The 26,777-nt window shown below is 45.3% G+C and overlaps 1 protein-coding gene across 1 annotated transcript in view; it reads left to right on the forward strand.

Moving 5' to 3' along the window:
- The window catches only part of LOC138472584 (rap1 GTPase-GDP dissociation stimulator 1-like), a 674,436-nt gene that overhangs the window by 302,611 nt on the left and 345,048 nt on the right, over positions 1 to 26,777 (forward strand). Inside the window, exon 3 of the mRNA XM_069610828.1 lies at positions 15,269 to 15,391. Coding sequence (XP_069466929.1) covers positions 15,269 to 15,391 — 123 coding nt within the window. The remainder of the gene's footprint in view (positions 1 to 15,268; positions 15,392 to 26,777) is intronic.

Raw genomic sequence — 26,777 nt, forward strand, 5'->3', positions numbered from 1 at the left:
GTGATGACCATACTGGCAGCTCCACCCGCTGTTAACAACTCTACTTGTCCTGTGACGCCCTCTTATCCTACCATGATAAGTTGGTCTACTTTTCCCAGGTTTAATGAAGATACAGTTCTGGCGGCTATTCAAAAAATTAAATCATGCTCTCAGTCTGATGCCATTCCACTTCGAGTCATGAAAGAGATCTCTCCAAGACCTCCTTCTTGAGATTACAGTGGCAATTAATGACTCGTGTCAGTCTGGGCTGGTTCTGCAGAAAATGAAAAAAGCTATGGTCATCCCTCTTCTTAAGAAGACCTCCCTGGACCCTACTGTTATCTCCAATTTCCACCCTATCTCTCTTCTCCCCTTTCTATCTAAACTTCTTGAATCACTGGTGTCCCCTCAGCTCTCCACTTTTCTTGAATCTTTCCATCTTCTAGACCCTGCCCAGTCTGGTTTTTCGACCTGGTAGGGGCACTGAGAGTGTACTGGTCGCCGTCTAGGATGATATGGTCAGGCTGTTCGACACAAGTGGAGTGGGTGCCCTGGTTTTGTTAGATCTTTCAGTGGCATTTGACACAGTAGACCACTCCATTCTGCTGTCTCGACTTGCCCAGCTGGGCATTTCAGTACAATTACTGGCCTGGTTCACTTCATTCCTGGTGGACCGGACACAGACTCTCTCTATGCTCCCCTTTCTCTCGGCTCCCGGTCACCTCAGTTGTGGAGTCCCCCAAGGCTCCTTCTTGTCTCCTATTCTTTTTAACATCTACATTTGGGCCCTTGTATGTTTGATTTGCTCCTTTTGCGTCAGATGCTACTCGTACGCTGACGACACCCATATCCTGATCCGTTTAGACCTCGATCAGGCTGAGGTGTCGTCATGCTTGCAGGGGTGTCTGGCAGCCGTGGGAGAGTGAATGAACTTCAATTGGCTCAAAGTGAATGGCGACAAAACTGAGGTGATGGTGTTGGGTTGTCCTCCTGATCCCACTCTCTGGGTGTCCTCTTTCTGGCCCTCATCCCAGGGTTCTCTTCCTGTGCCGACTGACAAGGTTAAAAACCTGGTTTGTTAAGCGGCTTCACTTCAACACTACAGCTAAGTCAATGCCTAGTCTGGGATGCTGAGGGAAACCCTTATTGATATATTTTTAGGTCCAGTTCATGTACTCTGGATGACAACCCTTATATAACACCCCTCTCTTAGAATCTCCCTGACCCCACTGAGCCAAGAAGTAGGTCTGTTTTGCAAATTTAAAAGGTTTATTTGAGAAATATAAACAATATATATATCACACTTCTATAAATAAATTGATAATGGATATTACACTTGTGAATATGATGTGGTACACTTGATTACTTAGGAGTAGTATAGAGGATGAGGTAGCTGAAAATGCTTGATGGTTTCAAGGAAATGCAAGGTGGAATAAATGCAGTACAGAAAATAAACTGATATGGTTTCACAAGAGATAATATGTTCACTTTTCCCCTGGTGGCAATTCACCCCCCCTATATGCAATGCAAGGAGATGGAAGTAACACACACAGTCTTCAGGAATACAATCAAATACAATACGGAACTCAGTTCCCCCCCAGCAAGCTTAGAGGAAACAGGTAGAAGTTTGAAACACAGGCCCAGAATGCTTTTAAATGTGATGGCAATGGATGGGAAAATGTGCTAACTGATTTTAATTCCCTCTAGAGATTCAGGGTGAGTGAGAGATGTTTGTTGGTATTAGTTCAGGCTCACTTTAGCAATGCTCTATGAGTTATTACCAGGTTGCAAACGGATTTTTAACAAAGGAAAGAATGGAGCTGCTATTTTGACAAGTGGAGAAATTGAGCCAAATCGCAAATCACGGTAAATTTCGCGAGTGCGTAAATCGCGATTGCGGTAAAAGTATAGGGAGTAGGAAGTTTTGTTCCTAGCCCAAACGGTTCCAGAGATACGGACGATTTAATAAAGGTAGATTTTCGGATTTAAAGTAAAACTCAAAATGACAGGTGACAGCTTGCAGCTGCAGAATTGACAGGTGACAGTTGTGCAGCTTTAAAAATGACAGATGACCCGATTTCTAGGAGGCAGTTCTACTTAGGTTAAAATAGCTTGAATTAGATTATTTTAAGTAAGAGATTGGTTCTGCACAGTTCTGCTAGGTACTCACAATATAAATTTGAACTAGACCTCGTCACGGATCTGGTCAACACGTCCGGCGGCAGTTCTGTCTGCTCGGCGGGTCAATCAGGAACCGGTTCTGCTCACAGCGATCCGGATCTCTGGTTCTGCTCACAGCGGTCTGGGTCAGCTCTGCTCTGCTGGTCTAGCCTCTCTGGATACAGCAGCCTCTGGTTCTGGATACTGCTCTGCTTTCCGGTCTGGATCAAGTGGATTCTGGATGTAACACTGCTTTCTGGGTACTGGCAAAAGTTCTTGGCAAAAGAATTCAGACAGCTCGCCCGGCTGTGGAATAGTTTGCAAATGATTTTAAGGATGCTGAGGCCTGCTGAGAAGAGTTCACAGTTTGTGGGTTTAGGCCCTTGCTTTAAGTTCTGAAGTAAATTTCTGGTCTCTGAAGATTGATGGATGTGAAGTCTGGAGTCTCCCGGCAGAGCGTCCCGCAGAAAATGGAATTGAATGTCTCTACCTGTCCCAGCAGTCTCTTTTTATGTGTTTTGGAAAGGGTGTGTGTGCGTTGGTCATAACTAAACCTGCCCCTCTCACTTATCATTGGCCAATTCCTCCTCTCTCCCTTGATTGGGGGAAGGAAATGTGAGTCAGAGTGATGCTGTAGGTTTTATGGTCAGAGGAACCTCCCCTTGTCAGATTGCACACAAATCTAATTCTGACCCAAACACATATTTCCCAGATACACAATTTGTTGAAATTACATGTACACATTATATATTCCTTATGGTCCATGCTTGTCCGCCTCTGATCTTCCTGGGGGCTTGCATTCAAAAATGACAACATTTTGGGCTTTTTGACTGGTTTCGCAATATCGGGCATTTACCCAAAATTGCACACATGTGCGCAAGGAGTATGGACATTAATTGATGAAGTGTCAGATTTTTAACATGCAGACATTTGGAGTAAGACCCTATTTTCCGCTAGCAACCCCCCAGCATACACCACAGAGTCCTAACACCTCTTAAAATGTGCACAGAAAAATCACAAGAATAATGATATTACTTATATAATTCTGACAAGTCCGCACTATGAGTTATCTATCTTTTTAAAATTATGCTCTGGCCCAGATGGGTGTGGTTTAGGTTCCAAAGCACATGGGGGAAGCTTCTGTCTGCCCCTGCCTCCAGCTCGGGTGGCTCCCAGAGGCACTTCTCCTCCCACTTCTCCCAAGAGGAAGCCACTTTACGGCCCCCCCAATATAACATTTGCCTGAGTCCATTGTTCAGTTTCGTGCAGTCCCCAGGTAATTCAATCAGAGAGGTGTCAACTCCTTTTGGTGGGGAAGCAGGATGCAGCTAGGCCTGGGAAGAGTGGCTGAGCAGGTTTCTCCTGTCGGGGGTAGTTGTCAGGCAGAATTCAGCTAAATGTCACTTTAGTTCCCAGTTTAAATCAAACTTACAATTTTTACCTATACATTAAATAATTACTTCCTTCAAGTCATTTCAGAATATAGTTTTACATTGTATCCACATCTTAGCAAGTCTTTCCTTGGTCTGGTTTGGTTCCTCCGTTCAGTTTTACACAAAAGTCTGGTGGTTTTAAAATGCCGGCTTTCTGATAGTGGTGAGTACCGGTATTGCAACCATTTTTGGGATTAAGAAAATGAATTCCCCACAGTTCTGGGTTGCTTTTGGCAATCAGCATTGCCATTTCCAATGGTTTCAGGCTACTGTGTGTGTAGCCCAATGGTGGTTTTAGGCAGTGCCCTCCTGTGCTCACAACATAGGCAAAAATGGGTGGCAGCCTATTCTTCATGTTTTCCCTGTGCACTCTCTGGGGAGTTCTGGCCATCATGATGTTTTCCATGCCAGTACTGCACAGTTTTATGGTAGGGCTTGGATGCATGGGTAAAAACATCCCACAGGATGCAATTTTGTCTGCGTCACTCTCTATGGACAAGCAAGTTACTGCGGTATGTCAAGCCGGTCACTTCCAGCTTAATATCCCAAGGAAGGTGTTACCCATGATTCCTGCCCCACTGTATCCTCCAGTGGTGGCTGCCATGGTGCTATCACAGCTTGACTACTGCAACTCCCTATACCTGGCTCATCCTTGATTCAGCAGTTGCAGAATTTGCAGAACTCGGCTGCTCATGTTGCCACTAGCACAGCTTATAGTGCGCATATTTCTCCTGTGCTCTGAGCCCTTCATTGGCTCCCAGTGGCCCAGCAGGTAGATTTCAAATCCCTATGTATAGTTCGTGCCCTCCACTATCAAGGTGCCGAATATCTCCAAGCTAAGTTCACTCATTATCTTCCCAGTCGGAGTCTGCAGTCCGTTTTGTCCAATCGCCTGGTGGTCCCGGGTTCGGGTTGGAGGACGGGCTTCCTCCACTGCTGCTGCTATCCTATGGAACTACCTCCCGCTTGCTATTAGGAAAACTACTAACTATCTAGCCTTTAGGAAGGCTGTAAAAATTCATCTATTCTAGATATTGCTGCTTGTTGTTCAACCACAGTCTCCCTCTCTTAGCGCCAAGATGCCTCTGGGCAACCATGCGCTTTATAAGTAATATTAACATAACATAACTAATCTACTCTCTTTCACCCACAATCATCTCACTCATCTATTTGCTTTAATTCTACTCCTGACTCTTACACAAAAGACAGCATTATATGTGAGAAATCTGAAGGTGTCCCACCCGCTAGTCCCTGGGGATCTGTCATCCATGTGGCCAGGACACGGCCATTGCTTTTGGATCCAGTTCCTGGGGGTGGACAAGTGAAGGAGGATCACCTGGATGAGGGCTCTTCAGGAGTGGGAGTGGGACACTGGAGGGTGAGATGTAGTATCCCCATTCCCTTTTCCCCATCCTACCAAGTAGGGTACTGAGGAATGCAACCCCCCCCTTTCTCAACATGAACACTTTCTCACGGACAGCTCAACGTGAGTGAAAACGGACTAACACCAGAGCTGTATACCTGACATGTCCCAATACAATGGTCAGGCAAGGTAAGGCAATTACGGATCATTACACACACCTTACTTCCATCACACTTCTGCACATGGATAAAAGGCGGAGCACGAAAGTGCACTCTGAGCAAGGCAAAGCACACAAGGAAGCAGCAGTTCCAAGATGGCAGTTTAATACGAGAAGATGGCAAGACCAGAAAGGGTTGCAATCAGGGAAGTGCCTTTGACCTTTTCAGACCATTACTTTCGTGAACCTTGGAAAATAAGAAACCTAAGACCTGGGACTAAAGCTGAAGAAACCTGCATTGTGTGTCGGAGGTAACCGGGGTTCTCTCATCTCAATAACCAAGGCGGGGAGCAGCGTTTGCCGCCACAGTACTGTCCTTGGCTCCTACGACAAACAGTGGCATTAAAGACAGCACAGCAAATGTGGTTCTCTGAGCCTTTCATTTGTACTGATACTATGGGGGAAAACCATAGAGTGGGTCCCTTTTCAGGCTCAATAATGTGCTGTTTTGTTAAGAGGTGTAGCACACTTTATGCTTGGTGTTTCTATACATTGCATTCCCAAGAGGTGATACAGTACAAGAATGAGAGCTACCTGCATAGCATGTTTCAGGCTTAAAATACATCCACAACTTTTAAGAGAAAAAGGAGAAACAGGTCGACTACCCCTTCCTTTATGTCCCTGACGATATACTGGTCAGAACAATGACAATCTAATTCACTATAAGATTGTTGAGAACACCACTCTATATCAGTTTTAAATTGTCATCAATTTTAATACATTTCTTACAAAAACTAAAAGGACCACCATGTGGGTCATACACATATTTTCTAAAAGACTGTGCAAAACACTTACATTCTCATGTACAACATACTATCAATCTCAATGCATACAAATACATGAAGAATCAAACAAATTAGAAAAAGAAAAGAAAAAGAAAGGGAAAACAGTGTAAACTACTGTTGGAGAATATTGCTTGTGCTCTGTGTAATTTGGTGGTTTCGTCATTGTGCATATTCAAATTCATTCATGACATTGACTGTGACACAAATCTATTAAGACATCACATGGATTATCATTACAGCTAGTCTTAGTATGGGACTATGTTCCACTGCCATTGGATGTATTCATTAAATTAATTCATTTTGTCATTTGTTATATATGCCTTTTACCATAATTAAGGTCCCAACGCGCTTTTGGTTTAGCGCACTCAGAGGGACCGGAGTTCAAAAAGTTGGGAAAGATTGGGAGGAGCTTTTATGCGTTTCAGCCATAAAAGTTATGCCAGGGTGGCCATGACCCTGCTAGTCACCCATGTCTAAAAGGAGTGTGTGTGTGGGCAGCGGAGGAATACTGTAGACTTGGGGGGGGGGTTAAGGTGATAGGGTTATGTGGGAAGCTACAGTTCACATTTCTGTCGTTAAAAGTAACTTAATTCTTATGGCAGAGGTGATGTGCAACAGTGTTTGCGTTGTATGTGTGTGCAGGATGTGTGGAGTGAAGCTGTGCTATTAAGTTGTGAAGGTGCAGTGTGCGAGGGGAGAAATGGGTTAGCTGTACAAACAACAATGACTAATTCCTGGGTTCCATCTATGTACAAGGAGCATTGTTGCTTCTCACAGGTGATTTAAGTGCTTGATGAATGCATAATATTCTCCCTCTGAGAAATGTTATGCCTATAGCAAACATGTAATCTCTTTTTCTTTTATTACTCGATGGCGAGTCGGATTCTGTTGTTGGGGTGATACTGTTTTGAGATAATTAATCTATGACTGTGCTCTCTGACAGATGATTTTGATTGTTTGTTTTGTGTTCTTGTATTTCTTCTTGGTGACTTTCTGCATCCCTTTTCCAGTCTGGACACAGAAGTGTATGTTTGTGTGGCATTTTTGTTTCCAGCACATGTACTGGATGTTCTCGTCTGGCATACTGACCGAAAATGATTTTCACTCCTGCACGCAGTGCAAGACTAACCCAGTGCTGGCCAAGTTCTGTCATGAGGCAAATAGTAACCGCATCTGTAGCAAGTTGGCTTTGTATTTCTGTCTTGTGTCTGCATGGTCATTGTTTGATGTACAGGCATGGGTGTAGTAGAAGCAATGTTCAGTTTTTCCATTGTGTCCAAAAGCACATCTATGGCCATGTCGGTATAGGACAATGTCAAAATATCTGGTAATGTATGTACTTTTCGTACTAATTTCTTTGTGACGGTTGACGATTTATACCCAACAATAATCTGAGATTTTAATGCTTCCTCATTTGGGTGCAAATTGGGTCATTACGAGTAAGCAGGTCTGGCAAAAATGCAGTTAAAACGGCTGGTACAACCGGCTACAGCATTGTTCCCAGACCGGCATGCCGGTAGGGGCAGTGAACTACCAGCAGGTGAGGCCTGCCGGTAGTTCAGGCCACTAACGGCAGACTTTTCACTGAAGAGCCAGCACCGTTACTAACGTGCCAGCACTTCACTGATCCCATTCCTATGGGACTCCATGGGAATAGGAACTTCCCGTTCTGATGCAACCCGTAATATCCCATAATCACTAGGATATTGGGCAGCAGAAATGTGAAGGCAAGTTTGCCGGTGAGCCGCCAGTCGTATCAGTGGCTTGCCGGCAAGCTCTTAAGGGTTACAATACTGTCCATTGATTCCCCCTTTGGCTGCATAGCTGTGTGGAATATGTGACGTACATAATTCACATCTTTATGGATTGCAAAGGGATCAGTGAGATGTTAAATCTATATGTGCCAATTGGGAATTTCATATATTGTATCCCGAACTGACTGGCCTACTGCTAGCATCAGCAGCTCCTTCTTGCATCAACCATCTTGTGACCCTAGAACGTCAATGTACAGTTTAAAATGACACATCCATCTAGCTCATCGAGACCATAGACTTGTTGTATCTGCTATGTCAAAAGGTGGGGTGCCCGAAGAGAAAAAAAACCTGTATGTCATTATTGGATTTGTTAGTGTTGGTATGGCTTGGGTGGATGATATGGCTTTGTGTCAGAATTGTTGTTAGACTTTGTAGGAATAAATAATGTCTTTCCTTCTGGGTTGTGAGCTTGTGCTGCTGAGTCTATTTCTGTGTCATTGGTCTTAGTATAGACAGGTCCATGAATTATTATCCTTGACAAAAAATAGGCATGAAAATATTTTAAACAGCTTTGATATTGTTCATTTTCTTTAAGTGGTCATTTGTTCTGCTGGCTCGTAGATGAGTCTACTAGTGCTTGTACAGGAATGGTGTGCTTCGGTGTGGCAAAACTGGGTCTTGCACGTGAGCAGCACTGTTGTGCCATGTGCTAGTAGTAGCGCACTCCCCTTTGCATGGCGATCCAGTTGTGATGAGTGAAGAGAAACATTGCTGTGTGATGTGGTGGGTTGTTGGGCGTGATGCTGCAGCACGGGACAGTAAGCAGAGGATCTGTTGACAGAGTCAAAGCTTTATCGATGCCACAACCCACCGAAGCAGGACACACCCTCCTTGGGGTTCAGCCAGTGCGCATGGCATCAGGGCAGCAAAGAGCTGCTCAGTGCATCGGCGGCAGCATGGCGTGGGTAGGCGTGGCCTCATAACCACATGCACCTGTAAATACATCACATACACCTACTACCTGCTTTATTTCGAGCCCCCTTCTTCCACCACAACACATTTCCTTTTTCCTTTACCTCAGACCAATCTCCTACCACATAACGACCATAAAAACATGATCTAGACATTACAGGCAACATTGGCATTGGTGTAATTATACAAATGTTCAATTATAAACATTATAACATGAATAATACAATTTCTAAGAATAACAAAACATTAACCACTGTCATACATTGATTGATACATGAGGGGATTGGAGAAAGAAATGTATATATAGTTTTTACCTGTAAACCATTGGCTGCGTGGTTTTTCTTTAGCAGCCATATTATATGACTCATTGGAATCTGGGGAGCGGTACCAAGCAATCCAGTGCAAAATGATAAATTCTGCATTCCAGACGTGCCCCAGACGTGCCACCGTGTCATCACTGTCACCACCGGGGACATATAAAAGGGACTCGTTTTCTATGTGCATGAAATGTAATTTGAAAAAAAAGGAATTTGGTGAGTGTGAGGCATGCATTGCAGAATTCCTTTAAAATAAGATATCAGCCCCCAGGGTCGCATGCCAAGGATGCTAATACCTGAGAGGGGGACATTATCGTCCAGCAACAGCCTCGGGCCTCTAACTTGACTCAAGGGCCATTACTGGTTAGTAAAGCCCCTCCCCGGAACATATTCCTTAAATGAAAATAAAAGACCTATTCTGAACACATCCCTGACATTTGACCGGCATCAACATGTTCTTAGTTGTGATTGTTGTTGCAGACCCGAATTCTGATTGTTTGCTAAATGTATCTGAAAGGAAGATGTGGTGGGGTTCAGATAAGGGCCTCCTCCTCCACTGTATAATTAATGACACAGAGATGCGTTGTCAGTCACTGGGTTCCCGTGCTCGCTGATGCGTGCAGCACGGGCTGCCCCTTTCATTTGCCCAAGTTATGTGACCTCCACGTCACAGTTCTAAAAGGGTCATACACCCCACTCCTCCTTTTTTTATCATTAACAAAAACACCTGCGAAACATTCACCGGGTGACAACATGTTAAACAGATAATAAATGCACCAACATGGCAAAACAACTAGAAAAACTCAGGCGATCGTGCTGCGCATCATTTAGGGAGTGTCGATCACAAAATCCTTCAGGTGGACAGGTGGTCTGTATTGAACCCGCCTTGGGTAGCGCTCTGCTCGTCTCATTTCCATCTTTGTCTGGAGGCATTCCAACTACTTGATCCACTGGGCCATTTGCATCATCGCTTGGCACCAGTCCCTCGACATCTGACCCTTCACTCTCAAACCCTCACCGTTGTGGGGATGCCGCAGTCCAACTTTCCTCATTTCACAGGCCAGCCGACTGCTCTAGCCGTAGGAAGAAACTGGCATTCCTTGTCACTGTTGCCGTGCCATCAGAGGCAGCGACCATGATCCTTTCGTGTCCACGATCTCCATCGGGTTAGGCTCATGGGGCAAATCCATCTTTCCTCTCGGCTGTCTGGTGCGTACCAGCACCTAGTCAATGACCTCTACGTGATGACCCTGTGGGCCTCTTCTGACACTTTCTTGCTCATTGGCTTTCCTTCTTTGTTCGAGCACACACTCCTCATCGATCACACCTTGGAGGTGGCTGCATTGCTCTGGAAAAAACCCTCTCGAACATCTTTGGAGTAGTAGGGTATAGTGTGGTAATCAAACAAGAACTGGTATAGTGCGCGTTTCTCACACTCTCCTTGCTCATGTGCTTTACGGAACACCTTGTTGAGGGTTCTCCATTTGCACTGGGCCATACTGGTGCTATCGTCTGATGATGAATCTGCAGCCCCGTGAGATATTCTGAAAACCCTCTGCCCTGGAACGGCAGGCCATTGTCCGTACATATTTCCTGAGGGAGTCCATGAGTGGCGAAGATCCTTTCCAGGACTGGGATCACGTCCTCTTGCAAGGTGGATTCCACAAATTCCACCTCAGGGTATCTTGACCATTGGTCTATCAGCACAAGAAAATGGTCCTCTCGACAGGTGGACCCGAAGTCCATGTGTACTCTGCCCCAGGGGATGGACTCTTTGGGTGGATTGCTTTGATCGGGTAGTGCTGCCTGACACCAGACAGAATTGCATATGAACTCTTCTACTTTATCTTTTAGGCTGGGGAACCACACCTTTGTCTGGTGTTGGGCCTTTGTTTTCACCACCACTTTATGCCTTGTGTGGGCTAGCTCCAGCGTGTGTGGCATTAGACTTGAGGGAATGACCCGCCTCGACCCCCTCAGCACTGTTCCGTTGTCTAGGAATGTCAGCTCTTATCGGATTCGCCACATCTGTTCAAGGGCTCTTTTTGACTCTTGCGTGCGGTCGTTCAGATGGTCACAAACACGGTCCATCCCCCATTGGTCTCGGCTGCTTGCAGCATGCATAGGCAGTCATCCTAAGCTGATGCTTTTTGAATATCTTCAATGAACATGGATGTTAGAGTAGCTGCTGCTAACATAGTGATGAGGTACTCTTTGACTTCGCTTTCCACCTCCATGTCCACTTGTTTTCTTGACTCTCAGGGGTGTCAGAAGAGGTAATCCGCCGCATTGCCATTCCCTGGGCGATAAACCAGTTCAATGTCATATTCCTGTAGGGCTCGCAGTCACTTCTCAATTCTCGCTGTGGGTTTTTAGGATGAACCAACCATTATGATGATCAGCAGCGTATGGTCGGTGACTACTGTGACTGACTTTCCGTACACGTCGAGGTGAAAATGTCTGCAGCCCCACAGAAATGCTAGCGGCATTTGTATCAGTAGAGCCCTTTGTGGGTAGTAAATGTAGTGATGTAGTGGGAGGCCGGGTCCAGTACCAGCTGGTGGTATCCCAATCTTAGATCTAACTTTGAAAAGAACTTGGCTCCTTGCAGGTCATCTAGTATGTTTTCCAGTAATGGGGTAATATGTCTTTCCCTCTTTATGACTCTGTTGGGGAGTCGCGTGACCACACAGATGCGGATGGTGTTGGGCTGTCTAGGCTTGCTGGCAATTATGATGGGCGAGACCCATGGGTTTGAGCCTTCTACCTCTTCGATGATGTCCAGGTTGACCAGGTCATCTAGTTTCTTCTCAAGCTTTGTACGAAGATGGAACTGTACCTGCCTGTGCTTGAGCGCCATAGGCTGGATTGTGGGGTCAATGTGCAGGTGGACTGGGTCTCCCGTGAACTTGCCAATGCCAGAGAATACTCCAGGGAACTTGATATGCAGGGTTTGGATATCATGTACGTAGACTCCAAAAGCAAAATTGACAATGCGCAGAGCCTCAGCAGTGGCACATCCTAGCAGCGTGACCTTGCACACCTTGGTGAAAAAGAACCTTGCCTTAATTGTGGTATCCTCACGGTTGACTGGTGCCACAAGACACCTTCCAGTGGTAGCAGCACTTTTGCCCAAAAGTGTAGATCCACACCTGAGTCTCCTTCAGAGGGAGCGCATTGGATAGGCTGCGGTAATGGTCGTCTGTCATCACACTGACGGACACCCCTGTGTCCACAAGTGCAGGGATCTGAGATTCAAATCTGTTGATGGTGCACTTCAGCTGCCTTCGTCTGGATGGCGCTGCCGGCCTCGCACGTGGGTGTATGGTGCGGGTGCATGGCAGACTCTGGAAAAGTGATTTGCCACCCCGCATCTGTGGTCTTTGGCTGGACAGTTGGCAGAATGAGGCAGATCGGAGCCGCAATTGGAGCATGGTATAACCTCTGTCTCGCCTTGCTCTTTCTTGCCCCATTGCGGACGCCTCTCCGCTCTGCAGAATTGTTGTTTTCCCACGACATAGACTTCCATTGGTTGTCTCCCGATGGCACAGGCATCCCCCACCTTCATGAATTTCATCACTGTGCACTTCTTGTTTGCTCTGACCTCTGCCAGCTCATGATAACGTCCAAGCTCCAGGATACAAGGTAGCATAATGCCAGGCTCTCTCAGGATTTTCTGCTGCAGGTTGACTACCGAGCACCAATTATTAACTGCTGGGGCATTTCATGTTCCTCATCCAGCCACGCACATGTGGTCGCCATCCTGGGTCTTGCCTTCATTCTGTAGAGTCTGTCTCATTAGTGACCTCGCATAATAAAGGTTTGCCATGGGAGCAAAATATTCCTGGAGTGCAGTCTTGGCTGCAGTAAACGTCAGGTCAACCGGACGGAGAGTCTCAAAGACATTACACATTGCTGGCCCGGCTGAGTAGAGCACAACAGACTCTTAGTTGCATCCTCGTCTTCTCCTGTGGCAGACAGAAATATGTCCAGGCACTTCACCCAGGCCGACCACATGGGACCTAGGACTGAGGGAGTTCTGGACATATCAAACTCCTGAAGCCAAGCAAGGTGTGCTGATGAGCAATGCACTCTGGCTGGCAGTGGGACAGCCTCAGTGTTTTCCCCCATCTCTAATGGAGGTGCAGGGGGCAGTTGTGTCTGCAGGAACTACTCCAGTTGAGTGTCAGTTAAACTCTGTGTGTGGTGATGGGCTCACAAGCACTCCATGTGGAGGTGCAGCCCAGCAGCACAAGGTGTCTGGCCGACTGACGGGGTGACGACTTGTGAGGTACTTGCTGCTTGCTGGAGCAGGGAGCGTAGTGGAAGAGGGAGAGTGTGCCTGCACTCCAGCGGGGAGTTCTAGGCTTTTGCCTGTCATGTCCATTATTAAATAATGTAGCCACCCTCACTGCAGGGGCTCAGTCACTTACTGCGCGCTCACTCACTCAGCCTGAATGAATGGTGTGATTGCCGGCATAGATCATAGCCCACAGGCATTAGGGGTGGGCCTGCGTTATTGCATGTGCATATGGCAGTGCACTGTAGCCGCACAGCCCGGCCTGTGCACAGTCAGCAACCGGGGGATTTATCTCTTCTATCTCCTGCTGGTGCACCCAAGGGTGATGGGGAGAGAGAGGGATGAAAGCGGTTCGCACTCACCACCTGTGATGGCCGCCAGGGCAAGCCCCGTGGGAAGGCCCCTCCGGCAACAAGGCAACTCTGCTCGTCAGGCCTGCAGTGCAGGAGCAGGAGCGGGTCCATTGGTTGCACAGCGGACCTCCTCGTCGCCAGTGTGGTGGGGGACAAAGGAGCCTAATCCAGATAAGGGCCTTGCCCCCACCCCCCCCCCACTGTATAATCAATTACACAGAGAGGTGCTGTCGGTCACTTGGTCCCCGTCCTCACTGACGCCTGCAGCATGGGCAGCCCCTTTTATTTGCCCATGTCATGTGATCTCCACGTCACAATTCTAAAAGGGGCACACACCACACAAGACATCACACATGGGCTGGCAGGAAAGCTCAGCAAGATTTATACCTTCTGTTGTTATTCGGGTAATCCTGCAAGTGATAAACTTGAATCCCTCTGCCACGTCTCTGTCTTGAAACATTCTGGCACCCATTTAGTAGTAATGATAGTACCTGTGAAGTGTTTTCAAACCCTGCACTAAAAGATAATACACATTTTTAATTAATGGGAAGCATGAAAAAAGTACTTTTCATGTAGTTTTAAAACACAATGCTTAGCATTATGAGGCTCATTTTCCATTTAGCCATAACGTGATGGCAAGGCGTAAAAGCCTCGAGTAAGGCTTTAACGCTTGCAATCACGTCACGTCTGATTGTCATTTATTTGTATGGCGGAGAGAAGGGGCGGAATGCCACTTGCGTTTCTGCCGCTCGCTTCCTCTCAGCCATAAAAATGCTACAGAATCTGCGCCTGCATGGAATATCATGCCGGCGCAAAAGCTGGAGTTCCCTATGGGGTCCACATGCTTTATGCACCAGCGGTGCGCGGTACAAGTCAACAATACATAGCATAAAGCAGCCGGACCCCATAGGGATCTATTGTACATGCTCCTTGCCATGCAAGCATGGCGCGGAGCATGTACAATAACAATGGAATGCATGCATGGTAAGAAGTGTTCCCAGTTGAAATGAAACCCTCCCCGAAGTGCGAGCATGTCAGGGAGAGTTTGGTTTCATTTCATGAGTGAGAGCTGCTTGCCATTCATGGCAAGCGGCGCTTGCAAACAAAAGTAAACGCTGCCTGGCATGCCAGCATGCCAGGCAGCGTTTACTCACTTTACACTGCAGAGTTTAAATGTGAAGGCCAAAATGCTGCATACATTCGTGTGTGCCCTTTACATTTGCACCCTGCAGTGTAAATGACCATAATTTGGTGGCGGAGAGCCGATTACGTTACAGTGTAAATGATTTTGGGCAACATGAGCCCCTTGGTAACCATAATGCGTTGGTTGCCATCTTCGAGTTACATGTACAAACCTCTCAACCTTGTATTTCTTATCATGTGACCGGTGCCCCTTAATGGCATTATAGAGCCACAATAGATGGTTACTCACTGTCTAGCATCATGTGTTATTTAATGCAGCCAGTCTTTTGTTCTGCTGAAGGTACCTGTACATTTGCACCTTTTATGTTTATCTTCTTTGGGAGGTAGATAACAGGACAAGAGTGGACTTAGTTGGATTTGAAAAATAAATGTTTTCTTCTTGTGAAGTCTGAATAGAAGGAGGCAAAGGCTAACAAGGTGCTGTCTTTCCAGAGCAAAAATCTAGCAACCTTTTGACGGACAATGGCCTTCTGCCAGCCTTGGCCAGACTCCTGAAGGGGAACGCGAGAAATGCAGAGAAGGCAGCACAAGTGCTTGCAGAGTTGGCCAAGAACGGTAAGCCACGTGCACGTGGATGTTTTAGAACTCAGTTACGGCCTCAAGTGGCAAACACTCTAAATTCAGCTGCATTCATTTCACTTGCTGTCCTATGGTACAAATGTGACACTATTATTTGATGCACCTTACTATAGCCTGATAGACTAGGATTCATGGAAAAATGCACATTGAACCCGCAAAGCGTGCATGCCTAAGAAGACTTTGCACGTCCCTGCGCGCACAAGACTTTCTGTGTGCTCTGCATATTCATGGAATTGTTCCCGCAAAGTAACCCTATGTGCAAGTTGTGGCTGCAACGCCCACGACACGCCCCCATGCATAGCAATTCCAGCAACATATACAGACCTTTGCGCACTCCTTGACCGCAAAGTAATGCACCCCGGCAACACTGCATGCAAACCCCTATAACCAAGGCAGCACCCCGGCGACACAGCATAGGGTCTCCCGTAACAATTCTAAGCACCCCCTCAATATCCGTAGCATGTATCGTAAAGGTAGTCATTTTCTGGTAAATATCTGTGCAAACCCCTGTAAACCGTGTCTGCACCCTGCTACACTGCTTATACGCATTCCTAACTTCCATCGGAACCCCGACTGCATCCAAGCACCCCTAAATCCAAGTACCTATATTACCTTTGCGCAGTGATTCATATGCGCATGGGTTTTTATGCCTGCCTTAGGGCGGGGGTTGACTCGCAAGCTTTGCGTAGTGATTTCCCCGTGAGGTTTGTGCGGTCACATCCATGAATACGCTTTCAGCCGTTTCGGCCATGCGATTGACTCGCGCGAGCCTTCTCTCGACACGCCCACAATTTTCCTTGTTCTTCCTCATTCTGCATGTTCCGCCCCGTACTTTGAGCTCTGTGTAGGCCCAACCCACTCCCTGTGTGGAGTCCTGCGCAACACACTCGACTGCATGCAGGGACGCACAGGACCTGCACAAAGGCCCCGTACAGTACAGATTTTTCACGTAAAGTCAGTTCCATGAATCGAAGTATATAAGGCTGTATTAGAACATAACGGTAATAGCAATTGAGGCTTTGCCGTTGTGGTTGTATCATAGATAATGTTAATATTTAAAATCAATATTCAAACAGTGTTTGTAAATTAAATGTGCTTTTTTTGCAATATTTAAAAAACAAGGTTTTTCCTCATAAATTCAGATTTTCAGTTGCATACTTGATTGAACTGTGATGGTTTTAACAGGAGCATGCATTGGTTGTAATGTAAAAGTAAACCGTTTTTTATATACAAAAGTGAAAGCTTTTTCTTTGGTGTGTTAAATTGGATGCTGCAGTGAAAAAAAGAACCCCTGCCAGAGTAGGAGTGTCTTTTTAAACGCAACCTTTCCTGAAAAATGCATTGTTGTTTTCTTGTTTTTTTTAAGTCTGAATATTCAGAATGCAGTCAATACCAGTAGTTATTGGCTGCACTCTAAACATTCTGATTGGCTGAGAAGAGGTCTCTAATGGGCCACATGCTAATATTGGTGGTGTCTTGTGGGCCTGTTTAATGTCAAAGGAGGATTTCTTGGTGGACGATAGCACTACTGAATTAAGGTGAGAGATATATTTTGATGAATTTGATGAAGTAAATGGTTTTGTTGGTTTAAAGAAATGGTTTTGCAGAAACCCAAGGCAACTTTTTGCTGAAATGTTATAATAATTATGTCATGTGTTGTTTTTAAAAAATATGTTTTTCCTACAATACTTACCTCCTTTGCTTTATTTTTTGAAAATTATTTCTTTGTGTCTGCTGAGGTGTTTTTAGCTATTCCTTATTAGTTTTGGCTATTTTGCACACCCTAAAATCTGAAACAATGTTATTGAAGTAGAGCTAGAACTGGGATGGGATATTAGGGCGGGGGACAGCTTGTGGGTGGGTGTTGGTTGGTTATTTACTAACCATTGACTGATCTTGGCCATGGCTCCTTCTTAAGGTCATTTACACTCACCACCTGCCGCTCCACGCCCAAAACACATCCTCCTGTGATCTCTTTGAGCTTGCTTTACCAAGAAGTAAGATCAAACATTATGCTTTAAATGCCTGCCAGTGTTATTTCAAAGCAGTTTTCAAAGAGTTCATGGCTTAATTGCAGCTATAAAAGCGCTGCTGATGTTATTTTTTTTATTTGTATATTGGCTAAAACGCAGTTTGAACCTTAACAAAAATAAAGAAAATATCCCCCCAAAAATGTTTAAATCCAATAAAAGCAATCACAATTCAACGATGCCAACAAAAAGCTCCTCAGAGCAAAATAAATGTATTATAAAATAATTTAAAACTATTTTTATAGCATGCTATATTTCATCTAATATCGACATCTATATATAAATAATGAAAACATATTTCATATCAAGCTACATTAAGTAAGCATTCTGAGGTGCAATCTTCTTGTAGCGCAAACAAATCTCATTCAAGAAGAATTACAATAATTATAATTGTTCTTTTATAACATGCTTAATACCGAGGACGGTTTCTACGCACAAGACCAGGATTTGAACCTGTGTTGCTATGCGTTCTCTTGCTTCCAAGACAAAATTGTTGCCCTGAGCTATTATCCCGACCAAATAAATTCCATCAAAATCTAGTAAAACTTAATCTAGCCTTCGGACAAGGGAAACACTGAAAATGACATGCCAGCACACGTTTTTGCTCATGAGTGAACTTATACATTGGACATCATCTTTAAGAGGTCGGTGGTAGAACCCAGCGGTAGGAGGCGGGCTACCGCCAACCCGTAACACCATTTCCGCCACCTGACGTGCCAGTGGAATTCATAAGCGGCAGCGGAACGGTAAATCCCCATGGGGACACTGAAGCACCGGCACTGTTGCCTACGGTGCCAATGCTTCAGTTAAAACACTACCAGTAGGTTCTTGAACTCCCAAGCAGGTCAGGCCTGCCGGGAGTACCGTGCCCATGCCAGCAGACTCGTAGTTTGGCAGACCGGAAAGGGTGCCGGTACGTTGTTACCGGCACCCTTATTTTGGAACATCAAACTTATAATAAAGCCCATTAAGACTAACCTGTGAAATGCATCCACTGTAATACACTAAGCCCAATTGTACAAGATGCATTCGCACCGGGAAAGGGCACTCAGCCAATCAGGTGGCTGGAACAGCATGCGAGAATACACAATCCCCGCCTGCTGTCCTAGCCTCCCAAGCCCCTTCCCCAAGTACCACTTTTTTCTTTTCCTTTTTTTAATGGTGGGTAGGCAACACACTCTCCCTGTTGCCTCCCCAACCCCTCCATCTCCTGCTCCCCCTCCACTTATCTGCAGGACCACAGCATTGTGCTCCGGTCCCGGAGCTTCAACCATCTGGCCACCGCCATAGACATGGAAAAGGGGCTTTTTTTTCTTTTTTTATTGGGAGATCGACTGTGCTAGCAGCGCAAATCTCCTGATCAACATTTTTAAAAGCCATTCACACCCCACAGTCCCTCGCTTTGCCTCGGACTGCCTTAGCTCGGGCTGGCGTGCCATTAAAGGCCATGTCCGCCCTCCTGGCAGGGCATGAAAGTCATATTTGACCTTGTTTGGAGGACCATATAAATCAATTAAAGTCATAGATATGTCATTTAAGACATTATTGCAAAAAACTGTTCAATACAAGTACAGAACGTGATGGAATCATCCCACGATATTCTACAAACAGGGTACTAGGGTACATGCTTAAAATGTTACTATAAAATGCCATGTACTTCCAAATAGATTTTGTTCATAATGAATTTAGTCCTAGCTCAAAAAGAATGGCAAGAGAAGGAACCACATCAGAAAAACCTAACACTATCCGCCAAATGATATTTTCTATTTTATTTAAAAAATCCACGGCACAAGTTTGCAATATTTCTATCCCATGGGTAAGCTTTGGGACAACATTGCCCAAATAATAGGATGAGATTGCGGCAATCACACGACACGTGAAGAAAGTAGGAAGAAAATATATTAAGAGAGAGCATAGAGAGTGGCAGGCACCTCTGCCGGGCTCCCTTCCAACTGTAGCCGTGTTCCAGAACGTAACACATCTTTCCCCTTAACAAGGAATTGACAACACATTAATAAAACCACAAAGAATCAACTGTTGAATAATAAACAATTGAAAATTGATTATGAGAATTAATAAATACTGTTGCTGTAGATGGAAATCAATTGACACCAGGGAAATCAAAATGTTAACACAAAATAAATCCTTTAGACTTAATGCGAAATGTTTTAACCCTTCCACTTACACGTCCCCATCCAACACTGTTCTTCCCTCACCAACACTCTTCACTTCCTCACCACCACCTCTCACTTCCTCCCCACAACTCCATCATTTCCATCATTAAGAGTAACTGACCTCTCCTCACTTAACGCCAACCTACCCTTTGACCATACTTCTCCACCATTAACCACCACCACACTATTCCTCACTGCTGCAATCGTTTCTGGTCCCAAAAATGTGCTCTCTAAGCATTTGAGACCATACCTAGGATTCTTAATCAAAGCCCAATCTCCAACCAGCCATTCACGTTCCTTGACTTTGAAATGTTCATCAAACGCTCCTTTATATTGACATTATGCCTCTTCCTCCTTCCGATGTACATTCACACTGCACACCAACCCTAAACATCCCAAACACAATTTTGTATCCGGTTGACGCCCCTTCAATGAGACAAAAGGAGAAACCTCTGTGTCCGAGTGTGGTGTGATACAATAACTCCATACCATGTGTTTCGAAACCTCACTCCACAATAATCCCAAGTTCATAGCCGGTTGAATACCACCCTTAAGGAATCTATTTGCACGTTCTACCAGCCCATTTGCCCTGGGGTGGTACGAGGCTGTGCGTGGGTGTTTAATACCAAACTGCATCAAAAATGTCCTCATTGTTTCTGAACAGAACTGCACACCATTATCAGTTACAATTTCTGTGGGAAACCCTTCACAAAGAAAACCTCTTAATAAAATGTCACCAACTCCACTGTGGTTTCTTCTCTTACTCCCTTCCACTTTATCCACTTTGACTGGTAATGCACTAAAACCAAAATGAACTTGAAACCCTCAGCCAACCCCTAAATGGGACCCATTAAATCCACTGCAACTTTTTTGCAAGGTTCTTTAGGCACTAGCACAGGCTGAAGTGGTGTCTCACGCACTACTTTACTCTTGTCACTCGCCAAACAAATTTCACATTTCCTTATTTCTCTATCAACTCCGCCATCCATTGCTGACCACCAGTAACTCTGTCCCAGCAACCTTTTTGTACTATTGACTCCACAATGCCCTTGATGAGCAATTTCTATCAGTCTGTCCCTAATACCATCGGGGGAACCACTTTATGAGCCCTCCTGAGTCTTCCTCCAGACCAGAACAATTCATCCTTCACCTCATGAAAACGATCAAACTTCCTGTCCACATCATTCCTGTAAGGCCAACTTTCCGCTGTCCACTCTGTCACCTTAATAAGCACTGCATCATCTCTTTCTGCCAACCTCCATTCCTTTTCATTCAAAGCACCCTGCTCAATACTAGCAACACTCATGTCTTCTTCCTTCCCTTCTACCTGTTCACCCTCATTAACACAATCCACTGGAAGTCGAGAGAGACAATCCGCCTCTACATTCTGCTTACCAGGAACCTAGCACATCTGAAAATCATAGTTTTGCAAGCCTAATACTGATTTAGAAATTCTGGGTGAACCCTTGGACCAGTTCCCACAAGCCAACATTTGTATCAAAGGTCTGTGGTCCATTTTTACTGTAAACCGTTGGGCCCACAGAAAGAACTTACCTGCATAATGGCCCAAAACACTGCCAAAGCTTCTCTCTCTACAAATGAATAGTGTTTTTCTGCACCCCTCAATGGCCTAGATGCAAAGGCTGTCAAATGCTCTTCCTTCCTACGGTCTAGTTGTGACAAGGATGCTCCCAGATCCGATAAACTGGCATCTACTGTCAACAATGTCTTCCGTCCACTCACCAATTCCACTAAAGAAGGTGCATTGGAGATCCCTTTCTTAATCTCCGGGAATGCTTCCATACAGTCATCTGACCACAAGAAGTTGACTCCCTTCTTTAGTAATGCACTCAATGGTGTTGAGATGAGGGCAAAATTGTTGACAAACTTGTGATAAAAGTCTGCCATGCCCATGAATGATCTCAACTGATCCTTATCCTGCGCTGCTGGGACATTACTAATAGCTTTGACTAGACTATGCTTGGGAGAAATTCCTTGAGCTGAAATGTTTTGCCCCAGATACTCTACCTCGCGTACTCCAATCTTACATTTGCTCTGCTGCACTGTTAGGCCAGCTTCACATAACATTTTCAAAACATTTCTCAATACCTTGGGCCTCATTCCGAGGTGGGCGCAAAGTGATTACCGGTACCGGTAAGGAGACCGGTGGCGGTAATCCCTTTGTGCCCTATTCCGAGGTCCCTTTGCGGCCCCGTCCTTAATGCCTGCTTTTACCAGGCATTATGGACGGGACCCGCAAAGAGACTTCAGAGCTAATAACGGTACCGTAATTTACGGTACCGTTATTAGCACCCTCCCCATTCCCATTCAGCCCTATGGGGGCTCGCATGGGAATGGGGATTGACATTTTCAATGGGGACTTACCGGTCCCGCAAAGGTCGGACTAGACCGGTAAGTCCCCATCGAACCAGGGCGGACACGGTACCGGTATTGGTGCTAGTCATGGCGCTAATAGGGCTAATAGCGCCATGACTAGCACCAACCTTGGAATGAGGCCTCTTGTCATGTTGTTCAACACAATTAGCAAGAATGAGAATGTCATCCTGAAACACAATCACATTACTAACACCCTACAAAACCTTCTCCATAAAATGCTGAAAAACAGCCGCAGCTGATGTCAAGCAAAAGGGCATCCTAAGGTACTTGATTGTTCCTTACGGTGTGATGAACGCTGTGACATCTTGAAATTCTTGTGACAAAGGTACTTTGTGGTAAGCAGCAGACAAATCCATGACCGTAAACCAACTTGATTCTCCCAACACAGCCAAACCCTCTGATATGACTGGCAAATGGTGTCTCTCCACTAAAATGTTCTTATTCATTTCTCTCAAATCAACACATAAATGGATATTCCTGTTGCTCTTTGCTACTAGGACCACCGGAGATAGCCACTCCGTGCCATGCAAAAGTTCTATCACCCCTCTCTGCAAGAGTCCATCGAGTTCCCCATGCAGCTGCTCCTTCATGTGGTGCGGAACTGGAGGCACCTTATGCACCACTGGCTGTGCTTTTGTCTTCATCTTGATACAGTGTTTGAAATCTTTTAGCTTCCACAAAATCTCTGTGATCACCATTGGGAATTCTGAGGCCCATTTATGGTCCACTTCTGCTATCGTCACCGGGATAGATGCAGTTGCCAGAAGTCGAACCCCTAGGTTGCTTTGTTCCTCCCATCCCAACAAAGATGATACTTTCTTTGCCAACAGGATGTTCTCCATACATTCCCTGCTTTTATAGCCAATGAGTCCTTGAAACATCCCTACCAGCTCGATTCTGTCTCACCATAGCCACACGGTTGGATGTGAGGCGGTGCTAATTCTTGAAATTCTCTTAACAACGTTCCCATGAATGTGTCCTTCAATAAAAAAAAGTCCATACAGAAGCACTGTCTACCTTGATTGATAGCCTTGAACCATCAATGTGAAAAGTGTCCACGGGACGTCCCATACCTCCAGACACTGCAGAGATTTCAAATGTGTGCCGAGGCTTACTTTCCCCACCTGAGGAGTCGGCATAACTTCTTGTTCATAGCAGGTTGGTCTTTACTCCACAGCATTGATGGTGCTCTCCTTACACATGTGTGCAAAGTGACCCCTACGTTTGCACCTGATACACTCTGCATTCTTCGCCAGACAAAATACACTGGCTGCTACATGTCTTGGCTTCCCAAACCTGAAGCATTTGTATTCCTTTCTTGTCCCAGTGGCTCTCCTTTGATTCACTGCACACACTTCCTGGCTGTGCTTTTCTATCTTTATCTCCTTCATGTACTGTGTCATCTTCTTAATACTTCTGGTGAGCTCTACTTCTTGTTCTAGTGTCATGTCTTTGCCATCAACACCCTGGGATTGTTGATGCACCTCACCAGTTGATCTCAGATCAGGGAATTTGTAGATGCACCAAACTCACAGGTATGGCTCAATGTCCTCAGTAGAGCCACATAGCCTTCCACTGGTTCCATTGCGTCTTGTATTCTTTGAAAGAGCTTGTGTCTCTCGAAAGTTCCATTTGTCTTTGGCTCAAAATTTTGCTCAGTTTTCTTCACAGCTATGGTAAATTCATCTAGGTCCCCTGTTCCTTCACCCTGCGGTTCTGGAAGGCCATCAAATACACTGTGGCCCAGCTGGCCCAAATTATGCAGTAATAAGGCTTGTTTGAGGAGGCGTGTAACTTATCTCCACCCATGGCCACAGTGTATGTTTCGAACATTTTCTTCCACCTCTTCCATCTTATTGGTGGTTTAGCTAGAAATGGGGGTGGAGGTGGTATAACTGCTGTAGCCATAGTTAAGTTTTCCTTGTCTCAGCGTTCCCCTTTCCTTCCTCTAGAACGCTGCACAGTGTCGTCTTGTAAGCACTCTATTAAAAAACACCTTTTATTTTTCTTGTGTCACCCACAGCCCATCCGCATTGTCCGGACAACACTTTAAGAATGCTGGCTAATGGAGGGAGGTTGCTCGTGAGCGTTACGTCTCGCATTGTCCCTCACTTGCTTGCTTTGGTGTTTGGCACTGGCCGCTGCTTCCCCGGGCCTTGGTCCTTCGACCTTCTGCAAGCGCTGCTTCTCTGCCCTCGTCCAGGTGCTGCCGCGGCACCCCCTCTCACCTGGGTTCGGGTGACGGTTGCTTCCTCAGCCTCTTTTGGTGCCTGCCATTGTATGGAGGTGCCTCCACGCTCCCCTCTGCCCCCTTGTGCGGACTTTCACCACCTTGTCACCAATGATGACATTGCAGCAATCACACGACATGCAAAGTAAGTAGGAAGAATATCTATTAAGAGAGAGCGTAGAGAGCGGCAGGCACCTCTGCCAAGCTTCCTTCCAACTGTAACCGTGTACCAGATCCACATGTGGTCTGGAACACCCTAACAGAACGTAACATAATACTTAACTAATGGGATATATAACAATGTGCAGTATTTATATTTGAGGTATTTCATCTGATTGGCTAATGCTTCCGCTTTATGTCGTAAGTATGCCCTGATGTGCATTTTCCCTGGCATATCAATAATTGGGAAGCCCAGGTAAATAGGTTGTCAACTGTCTGGTGTTTACTGCCATCTGATTTCCAATTCTTTTAGTGGATGTTAGTGGCATGACGTTAATTTTAGCTGCATTCATTTATAACAAGTTGACAGAAGCATAATGCGCAAAAAAACGTAATAGACACGTTAGGCCTACTGGTGTGCATTCTAGAAGGATAAAATCATGCCAACCAGATGGCTAAAGAGACAGAGGGCCAACATCCCTGTCTCAAAACGTTACATGTAGAGATCTTTCTTGTTAATTTGTCTTCTTGGTTAAGCCAGACTTGAACTTTAGAATTTCTTGAATAGGCATAATCATTTTAAGAAGACCCTCAGGTATGCCCATTTATGCCCCATTTATGAAGAGTCTGCCATAAGTGGTTGCCGGAAACAAGGTCAAAGGCAGATGATAAATCTACCGCAGCCACGTAGATTAATTCAATGTTACTAAATCATACTTGTTCTTGACAACACTTGAAGGCAAATCTGTTTAAATATGTGCCTTGGTGTTTCCTAAATCCCGATTGTGTGGGTTTCAATCGATCTGCTTCGGAGTGCATTAGAAGTAGAGAAGCATATATATTACTATCTGCGTCGAGTATAGTAACAGGTCGATAATTCTTGGGATCTGACCTAAGACCCTTTTTATAGACCGGGATAATATAGGCTGTATTGCAAGCGGCAGGGAGGTGGCCCATCCGCTTGATATCCACAAATAGCAGATACAATACCATTGACCAAGTGATGGAATCTTCTTTAAACAGCTTGTTTGATAAGCTGCTTGGGCCGGGGTCCTTGGGATTGCTCCCACTTCTAAAAGCTTCCAAACCATTCTCAGGAGGGATCTCTATAGCCCCAAAACTTCACAGAAAGAAAATACTTTAAATAAAAAAAGAAGAAAAAATTAGCACCCGCCTAGCATGCTAAATGGGTGCCAATTGCGATGTGCCCCTCGGTGGCTGGGACCACCCTGTGGGCACCCCACCTCGGGGCATATCGCCTCACTGTAACCCTTGAAGCTTTCAACAGTAAATGTATTCATTTTACATACTCTTTAGTGGCAGTTAAACATTCTCCAACTTTAACCATGGCGACCAGCCCCTCACTGGCTGTCCCCTATGCCTTTTCAGGTGGCCTTAAAACAAGATATATATATATATATCCATCCAGTCAGGTCGTTCCATAAGCCATGATTCTTGGATACAGATGACATCAAATGTATGCGAATTTCTGGCCACTCCCAGGCTTGAGGTCAAGTTCATGTGGCCCCTGGAATTCCAGGAAATGACATCACGGTCATACTTTGATGCTAGAGCCTTTCTGGGCAACACAGTGACCTCTTGTTGTTATCTTGCAGGGCTCCAGCCAACCATGACCACTCAAGACATTTTTTATATGCGCCATTCACTTCCTTAATCAGTTGAACCTCCCTTACATGTGATCTTTCACTGATACAGTAATTTCTTTTGCTGCGTCCAAATGAATAGCTCCTGCCATTTTATGCTCCAACGCATCAGGCCTAATTTTCATTTCCATTCCATGATGTCAATTCCGAATTGCTTAAAGAGCTGTACCTCTCTCAGAATTGTAGCAGCTACTAGATTGGAACTAATATGAAGAATGACTAGCTGTACATTCACTGTCCAGAAACTCAACCCTATGAATGTCTTTAGTTGAAATAAGACTAAATTAGGGATTTCTGTAAATAGTTCCAGAATGTTTGATCTATTCAACAAAAGGCAGGTTTCAGTTTTAAAAAGACTCTCCGCAAGTCATTTGCGAGTGCATGATTGTAGCTGCGAGGCAGAAGTCCCATTGTGGTTGTTACTCCTTTTCCCAATAGGTTTTTTATTATTGTGTTGTTTACCATCACCCGAAATTGAAAGGGTATTTTTCCCAGTGCCTTTCAAGACACTGTTGGCAGGGGGGCGCTGTTGTGCAGCCAACGGATGCAGTCGTAGCCTTTCACTGCTCCGTCTGGGCTGCCCACAATCCTGCCAATATCCTGCTGTATATGTAAATAAACCTAGAAGAGACGTGATCTGCCGAAGGGCGAAGAGTACTGGCACCATCTCCTCGAAGTCTTGGGGAAAACTGGTGCGGTTTCACACCA

Source organism: Ambystoma mexicanum, chromosome 8 (assembly GCF_040938575.1).
Source record: "Ambystoma mexicanum isolate Mex_15411 chromosome 8, UKY_AmexF1_1, whole genome shotgun sequence".
In the NCBI taxonomy this organism is placed as follows: domain Eukaryota; kingdom Metazoa; phylum Chordata; class Amphibia; order Caudata; family Ambystomatidae; genus Ambystoma; species Ambystoma mexicanum.